The 19359-nt window shown below is 31.7% G+C and overlaps 2 protein-coding genes and 1 long non-coding RNA gene across 13 annotated transcripts; 2 read left to right on the forward strand and 1 right to left on the reverse strand.

The window, feature by feature from the left end:
- The first annotated feature begins 190 nt into the window (after positions 1-190).
- Positions 191-2116, forward strand: LOC133038666 (uncharacterized). Of its 2 annotated transcripts, none has more exons than XM_061116753.1 (5): positions 191-323; positions 977-1148; positions 1269-1371; positions 1453-1581; positions 1657-2116. In XM_061116753.1, the coding sequence occupies exons 2-5, from the start codon at positions 979-981 to the stop codon at positions 1891-1893; spliced, it is 639 nt and encodes a 212-aa protein (XP_060972736.1). In that variant the 5' UTR covers positions 191-323; positions 977-978; the 3' UTR covers positions 1894-2116. The 2 variants fall into 2 exon arrangements, with proteins under 2 accessions (XP_060972736.1, XP_060972735.1); XM_061116752.1 differs by having other exon boundaries at positions 210-323; positions 935-1148.
- An 8218-nt stretch (positions 2117-10334) lies between these two features.
- Positions 10335-16889, forward strand: LOC133038667 (uncharacterized). Of its 10 annotated transcripts, XR_009688161.1 has the most exons (6): positions 10395-10617; positions 12146-12381; positions 12604-14712; positions 14812-14931; positions 16217-16294; positions 16678-16889. XR_009688161.1 is itself a non-coding variant. In XM_061116758.1 (3 exons), the coding sequence occupies exons 1-3, from the start codon at positions 10357-10359 to the stop codon at positions 16681-16683; spliced, it is 294 nt and encodes a 97-aa protein (XP_060972741.1). In that variant the 5' UTR covers positions 10335-10356; the 3' UTR covers positions 16684-16889. The 10 variants fall into 10 exon arrangements, 2 of the variants coding, with proteins under 2 accessions (XP_060972741.1, XP_060972740.1); XR_009688166.1 differs by having other exon boundaries at positions 12146-14712; positions 16708-16889; XR_009688163.1 differs by having other exon boundaries at positions 10396-10566; positions 12146-14712.
- On the reverse strand, positions 13726-19140 carry LOC133038668 (uncharacterized). Its single transcript, XR_009688167.1, has 3 exons — positions 19019-19140; positions 18858-18922; positions 13726-13771 (listed from the first exon to the last, which is right to left on the reverse strand). It is a non-coding gene; the product is annotated as an uncharacterized LOC133038668 (long non-coding RNA).
- Positions 19141-19359: the final 219 nt, after the last annotated feature.

Genomic DNA, 19359 nt, shown 5'->3' on the forward strand with positions numbered 1-19359 from the left:
TTATGTATATACTTTTTTTTTTTTTCTAAAAAAAATTTATAAAATTTTTTATTTTAATTTTTTTGTTATAATATTTAAAATATAATTTATTTTTATTTGATAGGTATATTTTTTAAAGAATATAAATTAGATAAAAACAATTAAAAAAAATATAAATTTTATATAAAATAAAAATTATTAAAATGGGTAGGCTAAATGAAATCCACTCTCACTGTCATCTATATATTTAGCGAAAGAAACTCCTACATGAACAAATATTTACCCAAACAGAGCAAATCGAAGAGAAGAGGAGAGAGCGGAGCAAGGATTTCGAAGATTGAAAGGTTCGGTTCTCTTTCTTTCAATTCGCTTCAATTTGTTCTTCGTAAATATTTTGATTGGTTTCAATTTTGATTGAGGTTGATATTGTGGTGTGAATCTCCAATTTTCTGTATAGCGAAAGAAACCCTAGGAATAAAGGATTTGTAACCCAAACAAATATTTCTCCATTTTATGGTTCAGTTCTTTTTTTTTTTCTTTTTTTGAATGTTTGCTTAATTTGCTTCAATTTATTCTTCGTGAATCTCCAATTTTAGTTTGATTGAGGTGCATGTTCTGATTGTTTTTTGTTTTGAGTTAATACATTTATTTCAAATCAATAGCCTAGCCCTAATAACCTACGTTGTTTTGATCCGATAATTGAAAAATATATATTGTAATACTTAATTTGTGGGAATAATCAATATATATAGCATCTATCCTATTTACTTTAGTATTAGTTTTGGTGTTTTAGGGCTCTGATTATATAATTACACACCATCGGTTTGTTTTTGTTTAATCGAAATTAATATGCTTTTCTCTAACTCCTAATTAGTTTTTGTCTAATCTATTTTCCATTATTATTATTACCCTCATTAGTTTGGGTGTCTAATATTCTTGTCATTTGATTTGCTAGGTTCACTTAGTTTGTTTGTCTAATCTGATAATCTAATGGCAGAGATGGCAGAGGTGGTTGATGAAATTAGGGAAGGCAAATGTTTGTTAGCAGCAGACACAGACAAAAAAGAAACAGATTTATCATATTCATCATCATCTGGTGAAGAAGAAAAAGAAGATAATGATTATGACTCTCAAGATGAAGATGAAGATGAAAAGATAACCAAATCAAGGTATTATTATTATTGCTGTTGTTTCTTATATTTAATTGCTTTTCTTTCTTTCTTTTTATGTATATATTATTATGCATTTATTATTAGTTTTAATAATATTCTTGTTCTACTTATTATTAGGGAACTTAAAGCTAGCCTACCAGTTTCAGATTCATCCGATGAAGAAGATGATGAATATGAACAAGACTGGGCCATTGTGAACAAACAACTTATTGAAACTGATGTATGTATTCTTATTATTACTTAATACTTTCTCTCTTTCTCCAATTGTACATTAATTAGATCTAATATTAATTCTTTATAGGGTTTTCATGTTGATTATCTTCCTAATCAACACAAAAGGAACTGGTATCAGAAAATCTTGGGCATTTCTTCTTGTAAATATGCTATTGATGCAGCTAATTTAGCAATTGCTGAATATAACAAACTCGAGGTAGCTTTGTTTTCTTTGCTTACTTATTATTTATATATTGAAATGAATAAATTTTAATTTGTTTGTGATGATTAGGGTGCTAATTTGGAGCTTAGGGAGATTATAAATGTGATGTATGAGATGACTGGAGGATTATATTATGCTCTTACACTCCAATGTACGGATGGAAAGTATTACGAAGTTAAGGTCTTAAAATTGGGTCCCAAAATTGATTTGGAAATGTTTAGGCCTGCTAAACATTATCCAAGGCCAACAACAACCACAACAACTACTTCATCAGAAGAAGAAGAAGCAGCAGCAGCCTCCAAGTAGAACAAAGGCTTTGTTCAGTGCTATTTCGATGTTGTCCTTTGTTTTGGAGTATACCTTTTTCATCTTTCCTTAGTTTTTGTCAAAATGTCTTGTTTGCTAATAGAGGTTTGGATATTGTATTTCTTGCTATATTGCTGGTAGAGTTGGAAAGAAAAGAAAAAAGATTTAGGAGACATGAATTATCATTAAATAAAATAAAATTGCAAGAGCAATTTGTTTTTTAGTTTTAATAATAATAGAATTGATAAGAAATTTTTTTAATGGCTATCTAATCTCAAAAAATAAATAATAAAATAATATTAGTTATTTTATTTTAGAATAAAGATTGTTGTTATAAATTAAGATGAGAAATCATTTACAACAACAAAGTTTATAGGCGGAGGAATACAATCCGACCAAAAGCAAGCTTCATCCACTTCTAAAGCAAATTTAGCTAAACCATGGACAACCATATTAGCTGTTCATTTGACATGAGTTACATTTACATTAGGAAAAAAGGAAAGAAGACTACAAACATCTGAAATTAAATCTTGGAAAGAAGAAAATTCAAATGGAAGTTTGCATAAAGCATTGGAGACACGTAGAGCATCCATTTCCACATGAGTAATTGGCAAATTGAGTTGAAGTGCCCAATTTAAGCTATGAAACATTGCCAAGGCCTCCATTTCGTGGGCAGCGAAATTGCCAACTACTCGTTTTGAAAGGGTTGCTTTCACATTGCCTACATTGTCACGGATAACAGCTCCTATTCTTGGTATTTTTTTTTTTTTGAACCAACTGCAGCATCCACGTTTAGTTTGAGGTTACCTGGTGCTGGAGGTGTCCACAGGACTGGTGGAGCTGTGCTGGTGTGGGGCTGTGCTGGAGTACCAGTATCTCTGAATTTAGCTTGTGTTACTCGAAAATTATGCAGATAGTTCTCTGCAAAAAATGCAAGATTACTAGCAGGTTTTGCTTGGTGTCCATGTATCACCTGATTTCTTTCAGACCATATGAACCAAAGGGTGCAAAAAAGTTGCTCCATTTCAAATTGTGTGAAAATTGTAGACGAGTGAACAAGACAATCACCCTTTCGCATTGTGGATGCATTAGACCAGTTGAGTACACGGTTCGAATGTCGCCAAACTGCCCTTGCATATTTGCAACCCAATAAAGCATGACTAATGGACTCCCAAGCTTGATGGCAGATGGAGCAAGTAGCATCAGTGATGATTTTCCTTTCGACCAATGCAGTAGCCACAGGTAATGCATCATTATAAGCACGCCAAGCAAAAATTCTTATTTTCTGTGGCAGTTGGAGTGACTAAAATAACTTCCACCATTGACTTGCTGAAGAGGAGCATGAGTTGTTGTCTATATCTTCTGGTGATGCTGCACAATGATATCTCGTTTGAACTGAGTATACACCAGATGAGTGGTATTGCCAAACAAGTGCGTCATTGTGTTTGAAGAACCTCAAAGGAATTGTCAAGATGCGGTCCACGTCAAGTGGGAAAAACCATTGATTAAGGAGTGACACATCCCATTGTCTACCTTCAATTATAAGGTTTGAAACCACACCATCCATTGGACCCGAATAGAAAATTGGCTAAAAAGTGGAGTGTCCTGGGATCCAAGGATCATTGCCACACTTAACTCGACAACCCTCACCAATTTTCCATCTCAAACCCGAAGACAGCAACTATTTACCCCAATGGATGCCTTGCCACATTAATGAAGGAGAGTGCCTAAGATTAGCCTCGAGGAAGGAGCCATGGGAAAAATATCGATATTTTAGAAGCTTGGCAAGAAGAGAATCAGGTTGAGTAAGAATTCTCCAAGCTTGTTTTGCGAGTAGCGCTTAATTAAAGTGTTCAAACAAGCGAAACCCCATACCTTTGCTATCATTTCTCTTGCACAATAAATTCCATGAACGCCAATATATTTTTGTTCCATTCTCATTGAGGCCCCGCCAGAAGTTAGACATCATTGACTCAAGTTGATTACAAAATAAATTGGCAAGAGAAAGCAACTCATGGCATAGGTTAAAATTGATTGGACAACCGCTTTGAGTAGCACTTCACATCCACCAGCCAAGACATTTTTTTCACTCCAAGTGTGCATTAGTCTCCATATTTTCTCTTTAATATCGCTGAAAAGTTTCTTTTTATCCATCCCAAAGTATGAAGGTAAACTGAGATACTTCTCATGACACTCACATATGGGCATTTGCAATTGTCTGTGAAAGAAAACTTGAGCGGCTAGCGTGGTGTTAGGCGAAAATGACATAACGGATTTGACCTGAAGCTGATGGTAGATATCCAAGACTTTCTTAATTGCAAGATAAGAACTCTCATTTTCTTGATAGAATAGAAGACTATCATCAACAAAAAATAGATGGGAAATCGGTGGAGCATGTCTAGTAAGTTTGAACCCACTCAGATGACCATTATTCTGTTCTAGCTGCAACATTCTTGATAATCCTTCAGAGTAAATAAGAAATAAGTATGGAGATAATGGGCAACCCTATCGAAGACCTCTAGTTGGAATTAGTGAGGTCGTGACCTCTCCATTCAAGAGAAATGAGAAACTGTTCGTAGTCAAGCAACCCATAATAAGAGATATCCATCTATCATCGAAACCCATTTTTTGCATGACTTTTTCAATGAAATGTCATTCAACGCGATCGAAAGCTTTGCTCATATCTAACTTTAAAGAAGCAATTCTTTTTTGGCATGCTGTTTTGTTTTTGATGGCATTGATCAACTTAAAGGCAAAGAGACATTGTCTGTGATCAAACAATTTGGCAAGAAAGCACTTTGTGTGTCTGAGATAACTATTGGGAGAACTTCTTTAAATCGATTGACAAGGACCTTGGTGATTAGCTTGGAAATGACATTACATAGACTGATTGGAAAGTAGTCTTGGAGTCCCTGAGGCTTTTTAATCTTCAGAATTAGAGTGATAAGTGTCTTATTTAAAGAAGTTGGATCAACACCCTCATTCAAAACACTCAAAACTGCCTTAGTGACCAGATCCCTCACAATAGGCCAATTTTGTTGGTAAAACATCGTGGACATTCCATCTATTCCTGGGCTTTTGTCAGGAGCCATCGAATGCAAAGCATGTTGAATTTCAGTTGTAGTAAATGGTTGAGTAAGATTGGAATTCATTGATGGTGTAACCATGGAAGGAATGGCATTCAAAGTAGCAGAAAGGGCATCTTCGTCAATGGCCGAGGCTGTGAAGATGGCAGCAAAATAGTCTTCTATCGTCGCTGCTATGTCTACTTTTGAAGTAACCCGCACCCCTACTTCATTGTAAAGAAACTTTATTCTGTTGTTTGATTTTCTTGCTGAAGCTTTAGCATGAAAGTTTTTTGTGTTTCGATCTCCTGAGTTCAGCCAATTAATACGTGATCGATGCTGCCAATAGACATCTTCTTGTTCCAATAGATCATCCAGTTTTGATTCAGATTGCTTCAATGTATTCATCATATCATCAGTTTGAGAAGAGAGATTGTCAAAGCTTCCACTTTTGATTGAGTTTTTGCAATTTTTTTCTTCATTTGCCCATATTTTCCAACATGCCATCTTTGTAAATTCAATGCACATGTGGTCAAATTTTGTAGGACCAAGTTGATGGGGTCTGAATGTGGAGAAGTGTTCCAACTGCTGGCAATGATTTCAGTACTTTTAAGATCGGATAACTAGATTTTTTTGAACTGGAATCGACTCCATCTTTTATACTACTGTTGCTGAATTCTTACTAGTGCAAAAGTGGCAAGAATGGCTCTATGATCAGAATGGTAGTAGTCAAGATGGTGAGTGTTGGATATATCAAAGTGATTAACCCAAAAATTGTTCACAAAATACCAATCCAAGCGTTCCTTAATCGTATCCACACTTGATCGATTTTAATCCAAGTGAAATTGTCCCCATCATAAGGGGTTGCATGAAGCGAGCAATGGTCAAGAGTCTTCCTAAAACCTTCCATTTGTTGCTCATTTCGAAGGCATCCATGAGATTTATTGTTATTAGAAAGTATTTCATTAAAGTCCCCAGTCACTAACCATGGTTGAAGAGGAGAAACATCCGCAAATTGTTTTAAAAGTGTCCAACAATCTGCTCTGTTTCGGACATTTGGAGCTCCGTAAAAGGCAATGAAATGGAAGCTTGCTTCACCATCAGCCTTCATAAAACAATCAAAGAAGTTATGTCCATAATTAAGAAGAGTAACATCCACACTATCATGCTAAAACTAATGCGAGGTGATTCAAGACCATTGCTGAAATGTAATGACTGTTGAAGACGGGAAATGGAATCAACAGAAAGTTTCGTTTCCATAAGAAACAAAACATGGGGCAATTGTTGTTTCACAAGCAATCGGAGGTGTCTGAATGCACTCGGGTTCCCCAAACCTCGTGCATTCTAGCTTAAGATATTTATTACATATCCATAAATTTTGTAAAATTACTAAAAAATTTCCGAACTCAAAAAAACCAATTTCCCTCTTATATTTTATAATTTTCTCTTTAAGTATTATATTTTAATTCCTTGCTTTATTCACTTTGAGAACAATTTTTTCTTTCTACAAATTTAAACTCAAATCATTGATATTTATTTTGTTAACTAAATATAAAAGAAATTTAAAAGTTATTTTAAAAATTTATCAAAATTATTAAACATAATAAGTGTATGTAAAATACAATTTAGTTACTTTTTGAGTTTGACTTTTTTTTTAATAGTGTAACTCATATGATATTTAAAATATTATTAGTTTCCTTACAAATTATTTTATAAAACCTATCATAATTACTTTATAAAAATAAGTTTATTTAGAATAAAAAATCTTGTAACATTTAAAAATAAAAAAAAATAAAATATTTTTTAGTAACCCATCAAGTGGTTTGATGTATTTAATTTTGATTAATTTTAAATATTAATTACTTATAGATTAACAAATATAAAAGAAACCAAAATGTGACATTAGATTCTGATCATCTTTTCAACAACGAGAAAAAAGTATATATTTCTTTATACCAAAATGATAACCTTAAAAAACTACATTCTTAAGACCAAACAATTATTAGCGTATTAAAAACAACTTTTTAAACTTTTAAAAATAATTTTTTTAATATTAAAAATAACTACATTTGTGTAAAGTAAATAAAAAAGAAACTAGCATAAGTTGTAACTAAAATAAACTTCTCTCATTTTATTAAATAAAAGAGTAGTTTTTTTTTAAAAAAAATAATAATAAGACTCACTTATACTTTGGTATACATAAAAAAAAAATAGAAAGAAATAAAAAACTTATTTCAATATACGTGTAATATTAAAATAATTAACAATATTTATGTAAATAATTTAAAAGTTTCGTATTCTCAAGTAAATTTCTCAAATATATATAGGATAAGTTGAGAAATATTTTTTTTTTTTTTTGTATTTATTGATAAAAAATACCTTCATATTATATTTTATTAAAAAGTATTTACTTTTGTGAGTAGATTTCTCAATATACCCGCACTCTCCACTTAAATCTAGCATATAATTTATATTAATCTAAATGCTATAATTGGATATTATCTATAAAAGTGGATATATCTTAAAAAATATAGAAATGTAAGTAAAAATTAAAAATTTGGTATAGAACGTATTTTCATATAGCCCCTTTTTTTATTTTATTTTATCAAAATAGTCTTTGGGCCCATTTTTTTAAAAGGGTTGGCCCTGCTTTTAAAACAACATTCAAACCATGCACCTTCAATGTATGATATACTACAACTTGTCTTCAATTTTATAGTAATATGAATTCTAACACAAAACATAGACAATAAACAAGAACATCCCAACCCAATAAATACATATCAACTAATACAATGATCAGATCCAACACTATATACATAGAGATGATATTGTATCCACAAATAATCAAAGAAAAAATAAAAATAAAATGTGAAAAGCCAATGTAAGTGAGTATCCAAAATTGGTTTTTATCAAATCTATTATACTTTATTGAAATTCAACTAACATTTACATTGGTTATAAGTCATTTCAACAAACAGCTAGCATGCATTATATTTAATGATTCTAACAAGCACACAAATTAGAGGTATTTTTTTAGGGATTATTTCACAAATACATCAAAATAACAAAAAAATTACAAAAATACAGTTGTACGAAATTTTAAATATTTTTACGATTTTTATAATTTTATTTACAGAAAATACAGTCTTTTTATATTGTACACTTGTTAATTTATTGTTGATTTTTTATTATTTTTATGTTATTTTTTGTTGTTGTTATTTTGATGTTATTTTCCTATTACTTTTATGTAGTTTTTTTGTTATTTTTGTGTTGTTTCTATAAAAAATTATAAAAATGTAAAAAAAAAAAAAATTGTTAAATTAGATCCCCCTGTCATACTTATTATTACAGTTTTACAGAAAAGAGAAGAAATACAAATAAATGGACTCGATCCTAGGTGGCTTCGCCTCTAGTGGATCAATATCTAGTAGTTAGTTACAACCGAAATTGTAACTAACTCCTAAACCTTGATCAACCCTAAACTACAACTATAAAAGGAGGACCAGTGACTTACCAATCTCCCAGTTGAGAGATACCAGAAACCAGAAGCCAGATTTCCAGATCTGGAAGCCAAGCTCCAAAAGTTGTTGTTCCAATATTCATGCAACGAAAAGAAAAGAGAGTCAGTGAGTGAGAAAAGAAAAATAATAGAGAGAAAAACACAGAAAAGCAAAAGAGAGAACATATCATAAATACCAGTTGATCTTGTGACTTGGATTTCTCACCTGATGTATGATTTCTTCGAATATAGTGCAGATCTGAGGTCGATCTTCAAGGCGAGCTCATCAGAGGACGTACCCCTAAATTTCTAGGGCGAACCTCTATAATTTCTGGTGTTTGTTTCTTTCTAACTCTACTGTATGGTTTGATCTTTGTGTGTGTGTGTTTTATGGTGTTTCTGGGATTATTTCTGGGTGAGATCGATCAAGAGATCGAGAAAGATCTCTGGTTCTATGGTTTGAGAACCAGAGAGAAAGGAGAGAAAGAGAGAGAGAGTTTGAGAACTCTCGAAGGTTCGAAGTGGCAAATGAGCTAGGGTTAGCTCTGATTGAACTTGGTTTTGTTCAAAGAAGAACGACAAATCGTTTTGTGCAAAACGATCTGTCGTGCAGGAAGGAAACGACAAGTTTCTTTGTCGTTTGGATTTGGTTTAAATTGAATTTTTCTGGGACAATTTTGTCCCTGTCGTTTTAACCAATTGCTTGAGTTGGTGTAGGGCAATCTTGGAATTTCACCAAGAAAATCCTACAAAATTGAATGTAAAAATGTACTTTATCCAATTATCCCTATTTTTCATTAATGGATTCTATTCTATTTAGGAATAATTAGAGAAGATGTACTTTTTTTTTGTAACAAAATTATATTTTTACGTTTAAAGGATTTTTTTTTTTTTATATTTTTACGGTTTTTGTAGTGGCCAAAAATTGCACCAGGCCCAAATGCCTTTTACGGCCCAAATCAAAATTACAACCCTTCAAACCAAGTCAATAAATATAACTCACTCATCCAAAATATATTGGGTTTTGGCTAAAATACAAGGCCCAAACGAGCCCAGCAGCTACAAGACCAATCTGATACAAAGGATAGGAACGAGTCTATAACCGAAGTAGAAGAATCGATCTTTTATCCTGGAAAAAGGGAAGACCACTTCCCACGTTCGTTCTTCAGAATAGGAGAATCCAACCGTTAAAGGCTCTATAAATGGAGAACCCAGGAGTCCTAAAGGATCATCTCATCTTCATTCACTGAACACTTATTCAAACATTTACAAAATACATTACTATTATTAGTACTAGTCCTTCTCCATCGCTCTACAGTGGAAATATATGTTTTCTATCTTCTTTATTTATATTCGATTATTCTTTATTTGAATTCTTTACTGACTTGATCGTCGGAGTCCCTTCGGCTGGCACCATCCCGGTGTCCCAAGGTCTCAACGGTCCTTTTTCCTTTGTTCTACAGGTTGTCGGTGCCCGCGATCCTTCCATTCCGATCATTGTAGATTTTGCCCTTTACAGTTTTCTATAGAAATAACACGAAAATAACAAGAAAACTACATAAAATAATGTAAAAATAACATCTAAATAACATCAAAACAACAACAAAAATAACATGCAATTAACAAAAAATCAACAAGAGTACTCATAAAAAGATCACAGATCGTATTTTATGTAAATAAAATCAAAAAAATCGTAAAAATATTTAAATTCTGTAAAACCGTATTTTTGTAATTTTTTTGTTGTTTTTGTGTATTTGTGAAATAACCTCTTCTATTTATCAACTTATCCCCTGAAAAATGAGATCCAAGCTGCTCTGAGAATGTTGGGCCGCTGATCCATACGATGGAGTTGGTTGAGATAGTGGAAGCCAATCAGGCCTCATCCAAGTTACAATTATGGGCCATAGGCCCAATAAGCCAGGCCCAACTAATTTAGTGGTGCCCGAGCCCAACAGAGGTACATTTCTCTTTTCATCTGTCTTCATCGCACTCGACCCCTTCGCATTCAGTCAGCGGCAGCTCGAAATCATCTTCTTCTCCGACGAACTCCATGGGTTACCAGAGACTGACAAATGGAGGTGCAAGAAAAGAAAACCATGTGCAGAGGTCTGTACACATATGTGTGTCTACGCTGCTTTGTTCAATTGATCACCAATGGTAACTTTTGTTTGAAATTGGGATTTAATTCTTGTGTTTTTTTTATCTACTGTTCAACTTTGATCATAATTAAGTTTGATTCTTGTTTTGTTCCATGCCCATCTGAGTTCATTATGTTTGATTCAAATTAGGATATATTCTTTTTTTGTTCTTTGTGTACTGATATTATTATTAATATTAGTTCTGTTTTCAGACTGTGTATTTTCATATTGCTCTATTTTATGAGCAAATTTGGCTCTATATAGATTGTTTTTGTACATTAACTAACGAGTATGTGTTGTGAGAGTATTACTACTTTTATTTATGGCCTGAACTGAATGTTTATATGAATTCAAATACTGAGCCAAACCCCACATCCCATTGTTTATGTTTGCTATGTGAGTGTATAGCACAATTGCAAGCAAAAGCAAAATGTACAATTTTTAGTTAGCAACTATGAAAAGGAACAGAACAAACATTTAGTTAGCAACTAAGGATGCACACAAGCCAATCACTAGTATGTACCTATAAGATAGGAGACCAGGCACTAAGCTTCAATCTATTTTCATCCTTCAAAATTCTCCCGAATCCTTGTAAACCCCATTCAGTACCCCAGCTATTCTGTACAATCCAGTAATGGATTTCTTTTTTCTCGGGTTTTGTCTTGCGATTGCCCTTTTTGGGGTAATATATGGTTATAGTCTCCGTTCCTTCTCCTACTAGCAACATTCCATGCCTTCTAGCAATGTATTCCCAGTCATTCTTTTCTAAACTCCATCTTTTTTCATTCGATGGCATGTATATACTCCAATCGCCCATTTTCTCCCCAAAGTTGGATTCGAATTTCCCTGCAATGATGAGCGGATGAAATCTAAGAAGCTCGCTCATCCGTTTCTCACTTTTCACCCGTTCATATCCATCAATGTAAAACAAGTCCTGAAACTGAAAAAAATATAAAAAGAAAACATATTAGACTTACAATTAAGTAAAATAAATTAAAATAACTGTAAAGTATAGCACCTACCTGTGGTGCTTGTAGACTGTCGATCATGTTCTCCTTGATTCCTACGAACGGATATTCTTGTTCCGTTGTGATCCCATGTTCTTGTATGTAGTGCAGAGCTATCGAAGCCTGGTGCCCGCTTTTGATTTTGGCAGCCGGCCAACTGAAATCTATGAGTTGTTGGCAGGATAGTATAGTTTGTTGTTGTGGCTGTGGCTGCAACAAGTTGTAACAGCATGATACAGAATTTGCTGCTGTTATAGCCCAACAACAGTCTGCAAAAAAAACAAACAATTTTAAATATTTATAGATTATTAAATAATAATGGGCTCGTTATGAAATAAGAAGAATTAATACATTTATGTGAATCTTTTGTATACTCTATCTCCAATATAATCTTTATTGTTACTTTCTCTTGTATTGTGATACCAGCAATCTTTTGAGTAGTAGGTTTCAATTTTCTGTGATTATTATCAAAATTATGAATTAATATAGCTTGTTATGAAATAAGAAGGTTAAATTTTGGTTTTTATTACTCATCTGTAGATTTTGTTCAATTAATAAAATTTTCTAACTGCAAAGAAAGAACCAATTTCTCCAATGGGATTTGGTATATGGGCTCGGAGAAACCAGCTTCTTTTCTCATTTGGTTCTTCTAGGCCTCTGCTTATGGCTAATCAAGAACAATTCCAAAGCACAAAGGTTTGGTTTGAGGTCAAATTACTACAATTATATTTGTTGGGTTTGCTGGCTACATACACCACTGCCAATCTATCTAGAAGGTAAGACTAATCTGTCTCCTTTTGAGGTGGGTTTTCAATCATTTTGGTTTATAAATAAGAATGATGCTGACCTACATTTTGGAAGTTTTGAAAGAGTGAAATTTAAATTTTGGTAGTTGTTTCATTCCTAGCATAGATTATATTTCACACTGAGATTAATGTTGGTAGCTAACAAGTTTCTACAAGAGTACTCCAACTCTCTTTCATTCATTTTTTTTGTAGTGTCCATAAAGTTGAATTCCAAGGCTTGTATAGTCTTTTAAACCTCAATAATCTCAAGAATTCTACTAAGTTCACAAATTTGGTGAGTGAAAATTATCTAAACTATTGAGTTGTTGGGCTGCATTGGATCAAGCATAGGCTCCCTTGAAAAATTGTTTTTGTTTTTTTACTTGTTTTCCTTTTTTATGTGTTTTAATGTGTAATAACATAACTAAAATTATTAGTTAGAAGGTAAGTATATATAGAATTTGAGGGTAATATTCTACACTTCCAAAATGCAAATAAATTCATTTAGATGAGATAGCTCCTTAAATTTGTAATTTCCATTGTACAATTTATGATTTGTAGTTATACTGGTAATATATATGGAAAAAGATGAAGCCCATAAACACAACATTTTAAGGTTTGATAATATATATGGATGAAGGGCATGAGTACAATGGCAGTTATCTCATAAGTTCTAACTTATTTTAATCATTGGTAAGTATACTATGATTATATCCTTGATAAACTTGCAATTAATAAAACAAAGACTGACTATAATTAATTTGCATCTTACAAAACTTCAGGTTGATTTTATAGTTGATCTGAGTTTACATTATTCTATTATTAACAAAGATTATATTAGGCTTTTTTTGTCTTTTGTTTTTCTTATATTAGGCTATTCTAATAATGACACTTTTTTTTTTCCTCTTTTTGTTTGTATACTGTATAATAAAGTTTCTTATATTTTCCCCACCAACTTGTGTTACAATTACAACTATATACCATTTAAATGTATTTTATTTTATCTTTCTCACAAAACCTTCTAAGGTCAATTCAAATTTGTGTGATTTAACACTTGAACCGAATACTCAGTAACAAAACACTATTAATAAATACAAATAAAAATGTATGTACATATATATATTGATACTTACTTAATTTTTGTTGATTTCGGACTGGAGTTAATACTCCTGGTGTTCTTCGCCAGTCCGTAACTATACGGTCTATTATCTGATTCATAATAAAATATATGAGTGATTAACTATATATGCGATTAAGAACCAGAAATATAAGAGCGATTAACTATGCGGTTAAGAATAATAAAAAATATAAGGTACAATATTTTAATAATATTACCTCAGTGCGTGCCTCCATTGAATGAGTAAATGTGCCTAACTGTGTACTAAAAATAGAAGAAGAAAGAATTAGTGAGAAAAAGAAAATATAATAAAATGAATTATGCATTTTTTAAAATAGTATAAACAGAACTCTAAACTAATTTTTTTTGTCAAAATAAAACTTGATAATAATATAATATAGAAGTATTATGACAAAACTGGTTGTGTCATAATATATAATGTTTAATACCAATTAATTGATGTTGGTGGGATATTCTATAAGACCAAATACAACTTAGCCAACTACTTATAATAATATACAGGGATGGCAATTATACCCGCGGGTTCGAGTACCCACGAGTACGGAAGTTGACTTTCGGGGGGTGGGAGTGGGTATGGGTTTAAAGATTTATTCCTAAGTTGGAAACGGGGTGAGGGCGGAGGCGGGGCAGGGGAATAGATACTCGCCCTGAACCCGCACTACTACAAAATACACTTTTAGTGTCGATTCGAAAATCACTAAATTTTAAAAACTGACACTATAGAACCCTCTATGTTTTAAGTGTCAGTTTTAAACCGACACTTATAAATCATGAATAGTGTCGGTTAGTAGTGAGTCACTAAAAAAATAACCGATATTTAAAAGAGAAATACTAGCTTAAATGTAATCTCTTAAGTCTCGGTTCATAACCGTTACTTAAGAGAAAGCTATTTTGAAAAGAAAACAACGAGACCCAAACCCCTTTCATCTCTCTCGTCTCTCTCATTTTCTTTCTCAGACCAAACCAAAATCCCTAACCCCACCACCGGTTCTCACCGTCTCACTACATGTGCCTTAGCCCCCGTCTCCCTCTCGTTGACCCACCATGAACGACCCCCTTCTCCATATCAGTATATATTTATTATATATTAAATTTTGTAGAATTTGTAGTTTCATTGGGTGGGTTTAAGCTCACAACATTTTCGTGTACAATACCGTTACCGATTCCGTCTAAGCTCAGAAAAGGTTCTTCTTTTTCTTATTCTTTAATTTTATATTAGTTTGGTGAATATGTATTGGTTAGAATTAGGAGAAAAAAAGTGATTATTTTTTTTTTTGGTTTAGGCACTTGTTGTTGAGGGATGTGAATGAGGATATGATGTTCGACATTGTACAATCTATTGCTCGGTTGCAAGAAGCTTTCTTCTTCACTGATGAAATGAAGTCTATGGCTTGGTTCTTGATGTATGTTCACTCATTCATAAACTCAATTATTTATTTAACAAATGTCAAATAATTTTTTTCCAAAGGGAATTTTGTTTTTTTTTACCTAAGATTGGAGTTTTAGTTTGAGTTTGTATATATATGCTTTACACAAGGACCAGTATGCATATCTGCGGTTGTACTCAGATTTGGATTTTGTTATATTACTAGCTCGTTCTGCTATTTTCATAGCAATAGTTATAGGTTTTGGATTCCCAAATATTATTGTCTCAAAATATATACAATTAATGAGCAAAATACAATTTTCAAAAAGGGCAAGAATTTATTCATTTTAAATCATTTTCTCCTAACTTACTTGCTTGGATTAGCTGCATGAACCTTCCTTTAATTAATATTTGCTTGGAATATTTGTAAGTTTGGGATTTTTAGTTTGGTTTTTATTTCGTTGGATCTTACTTTAATCACTCAAAGTCAAGGCAAGAGTTTACACTGCTTAATTGCTTTCTCTTTACTAGATGAATTTTTAGATTTCATTAACCAATTTGGTCTATGTATATGTGTATCATCAGTATAAAACTCTCCCTGGTTTTTATCACTTGTATTCTGTTGGTCATTAGATTTGGATTAGTTATAATATAATTTCTTTTGTGTAACAACTTTTGATTAGTGGTCTTTTACATTATAAGTTACATTATGCATTTTAATCTAAATTTGAGGCAATTCGAGTATGCATCACATATCTTTGTTATTTTTATTAGTAATTACAGTAATATGTTATTATTTATGTATCCTATTGAAACATTATCTTAATTGTACCTTTATAAATTTACCACCATTGAACATATTGAGAAAAACTTCGTCATTACTAATCCAAGGCTCCCTGATAATCCCATTGTAAAGGCTTTTTTCCCACTCAAACTTAGTTTGTTTAATTATTATAGATCATTATTATTAATTATATTGACTAATTTAATATCTCTATAATTCACTCTTTCTTTTAGATTTTTTCTTCTCATAGCTTCTTCTAAAGTCTCTTTAGTTTATCATTTTCTAATAAAATGTTCAAAGGGTAAGAGTTTTAAGTAGTTTACACTCAATTGCAGAAATCTAAAGATCTATGGCTACACCATTCAAAATACTATTTTATTGTTGTTAATTGGATTATTTACACACACTTAAATATGATTGATTTGTAATTAACCAAACTTGATTATAGATATACTATTTGATATAGCGGCTTTTCATTAACTCAAAACATCTCTTTTCTACCATAGTTAGTTATGTAATTCTGATAATTTATTTGCAGATTTTAGGTAAAGAACAGAAGATAGGAGTGAAGCATTTTAAGCCCTATAAAGCCCTTGGGATTTGGTTTTACTGGCAGGTTGGTTTCCTTTAATTCTTATATGACTTTTATAATATATTGCGAATAATGATCTTATTTTTACACTGGCTTGGCAGTGTTCATTTAGTAGAATTGTGTGGAACTGTTAGCTTTTTGTGATGAAAGTTATAGATAGATGTGTAATGCTTAACAAAAATAAGGTACTATATATTGAATTTGATTGTGTTTCTGTACATGTTTACTATTTGACTATGTTCAAAGGATGTTGAGAAGAATAGTTTTAATTTTACTAGTTCATAGAGCTTGTGCAGAGAGAAATTATTGATATGTTTGATCACCCTTTTCTTTCTTTTTCTATAAATTGTGTTGTTTGATGATTTATATATAAGTCTACATTGTTATCTTTATGTGTATTTTTATAGGAATAATGAAGATTGCTATTGGTGTTGCAGAACTTCTCACTATTGTGCCAAATATGATAGACAATGTTCCACTATTAGTCTTCATGTTCTCATTAGTGTTTGTATGGTAATTAAGAATGTAATTTTGAACCACCAACATTTTATGGAATTTTAATTATTGTATAACATTTGTATACTATTTGATAATAGAAATGTTGATATTAATTTTGTTATTATTTTTTTTATATGTTTAATTATAGTATACAATTAAATTAAAAAAATAGGGTCATTAAAATACAAATATCAATTTATTTTTTTAAACTTATGGATATAGGACAAAAATATATGTATACTTTAAGTTTCAGTTCTAAACCGACATTAAAATCCAAAAAAACACTTTTAAGTGTCCGTTATAAAACGACACCAAAACTCAATAGTGTCAATTTTAAACCGACACTAATAGAAAAAATATATGTATATACTTTAAGTGTCGGTTATAAAATAACACCAAAACTCAATGGTGTCGTTTTAGAACCGATACCAATAGTTGACTTTTTGTGATTGTAGAATAGGTGTCGGTTTTATAAATTGACACTAAAAGTATAGGTGTCAATTTAAAACTGACACCAAAAGTAGATTTTGTAGTAGTGCCGCCTCGATATGATATATGTATATATTTAAGTTTTAAAATCATAACTACTACAATTAAAATAACTTCATGTTTTAGGCTTTTTATTGATTATATTATTTTTTTTTTACTATACACACTATTCCACTTAAATTTATTATTTTACTAAGTTTTTATAATTATTTTTTAAAAAATATTCTCTTTGAGACATCATTTTTTTTAAAATATATATATATGTAATGGGTACCCGATGAGAATTCTTCTCCTGTTGGGTAATCCCCGCCCCGCCCCGCCCCCGCTTTAATTCAAACGGGTATTGGGGCAGGTATGGGGTGAATTTAAAAAGCGGATATGGGGTGGGGGGCAATCCCCGCACTCGCCCCGTCCCGTTTACATCCCTAATAATATATAGTTCAAATCAATTGATATATATATATATACATGCCATATAGTTGAGGTTTGTTCAATTCAAGTATATATGGATCATACTCTTATTATTTGATTTAACTATTTAAATCGTAGCAACACAAAATAAAGCAAAAAAAAAAAATAATAATGTACCAAATAAACATTGGGTGAGGAAATTTATATATGTGTGTGAAGGGTTATAATGGATCTCAAATATTGGTTCCCCATAAAGCACGAAAAATGGTCCAGATAAATTTTTATGTTTACCATTGGGTTCAGTACTAGTAAACCAAATTTTAAATGAAAAGAGTTTAAAGAATCCCAGACATTTTATCTTCAGGATTCAAGTTAAAGAATAAAAAAGAGTAAATGATCGATGGACCAAATTATCAACTATTTTGGTCACCAAAATGAACATAGTAAACAAAAACAAAAGCCATAGCCATACCAATCACATTCATAAATATCCCAGACTCACAATTTATCTTCAGGATTATTCAAGAAAGAATAAAAAAGAGTAAATGATCGACCAAATTATCAACTATTTTGGTCACTAAAATGAACAAATTAAACAAAAACAAAAGCCAGATCCATACCAATCACATTCATAAATCCCAAACTGGTCAAATTTATCTTCAGGATTCAAGAAAGAATAAAAAAGAGCAAAACAACGAAAGGAGTAAATGATCGAGACCAAATTATCAACTATTTTGGTCACTAAAATGAACAAATTAAACAAAAACAAAAGCCATATCCATACCAATCACATTCATAAATTCCAGACTGATCAAATTTATCTTCAGGATTCAAGAAAGAATAAAAAAGAGCAAAACAACGAAAAGAGTAAATGATCGAGACCAAATCATCAACTATTTTGGTCACCAAAATGAACAAATTAAAGTTCGAAGCATCACAAAAACAAAAGCCATAGCCATACCAATCACATTCATAAATATATATATATATATATATATATATATATGCGTATCGAAACATTTATATATGCCTCCTCAAATTCATCGATAAATTCATGGAAGAACAGTACTGCTTCGTCATACATATATACATAAATATATATAAAATTAAAAATAAAAAAATAAAAGGTTTTCACCGTGTTCGTAGCGTGCGTGTCGAAAAGAAAGAGAAGGCAGAGTTGAATGCATACCGATCGTTTGAGAGGCTGTTCTACTAAGCTGTAGACAATAGCAATGGAAAACCTTCAGAACAGAGCTTTGATGGCGGAAGACAGAGAGAGAGAGAGAGATTAGTGTAAAGATGAGGAAAATTAACGAATAGAAAATGAGCCTTAGATGGTGAGCAATGTACCGATATTTTTCTGAAGAAGACGACTGAAACTCGACCTGAGATAATGGTGGAAGTATTCTTTGAGGTTTTCTTTTTCTTCTCTGAAAAATCTGAAAAGAAGTTTTGGGGTATACTAGCAATGGTTGTAGTTATATAATATTTAGTAGAATATTGCTATTGCTGATATAAATCTGTTATTAGTATTTACCAGAGAACACCACCATGCAGTACAGCACTCTCTACTCACTTGAAATGACATAAATATCCCCGACACAAATACCCCTAACTACAATACTGTAATAGTACACTATAATATACACTATTAATTAGGGATTAATTAATACAACTTAGAATATTTGTTG

This window comes from Cannabis sativa, chromosome 6 (genome assembly GCF_029168945.1).
Source record: "Cannabis sativa cultivar Pink pepper isolate KNU-18-1 chromosome 6, ASM2916894v1, whole genome shotgun sequence".
NCBI lineage: Eukaryota > Viridiplantae > Streptophyta > Magnoliopsida > Rosales > Cannabaceae > Cannabis > Cannabis sativa.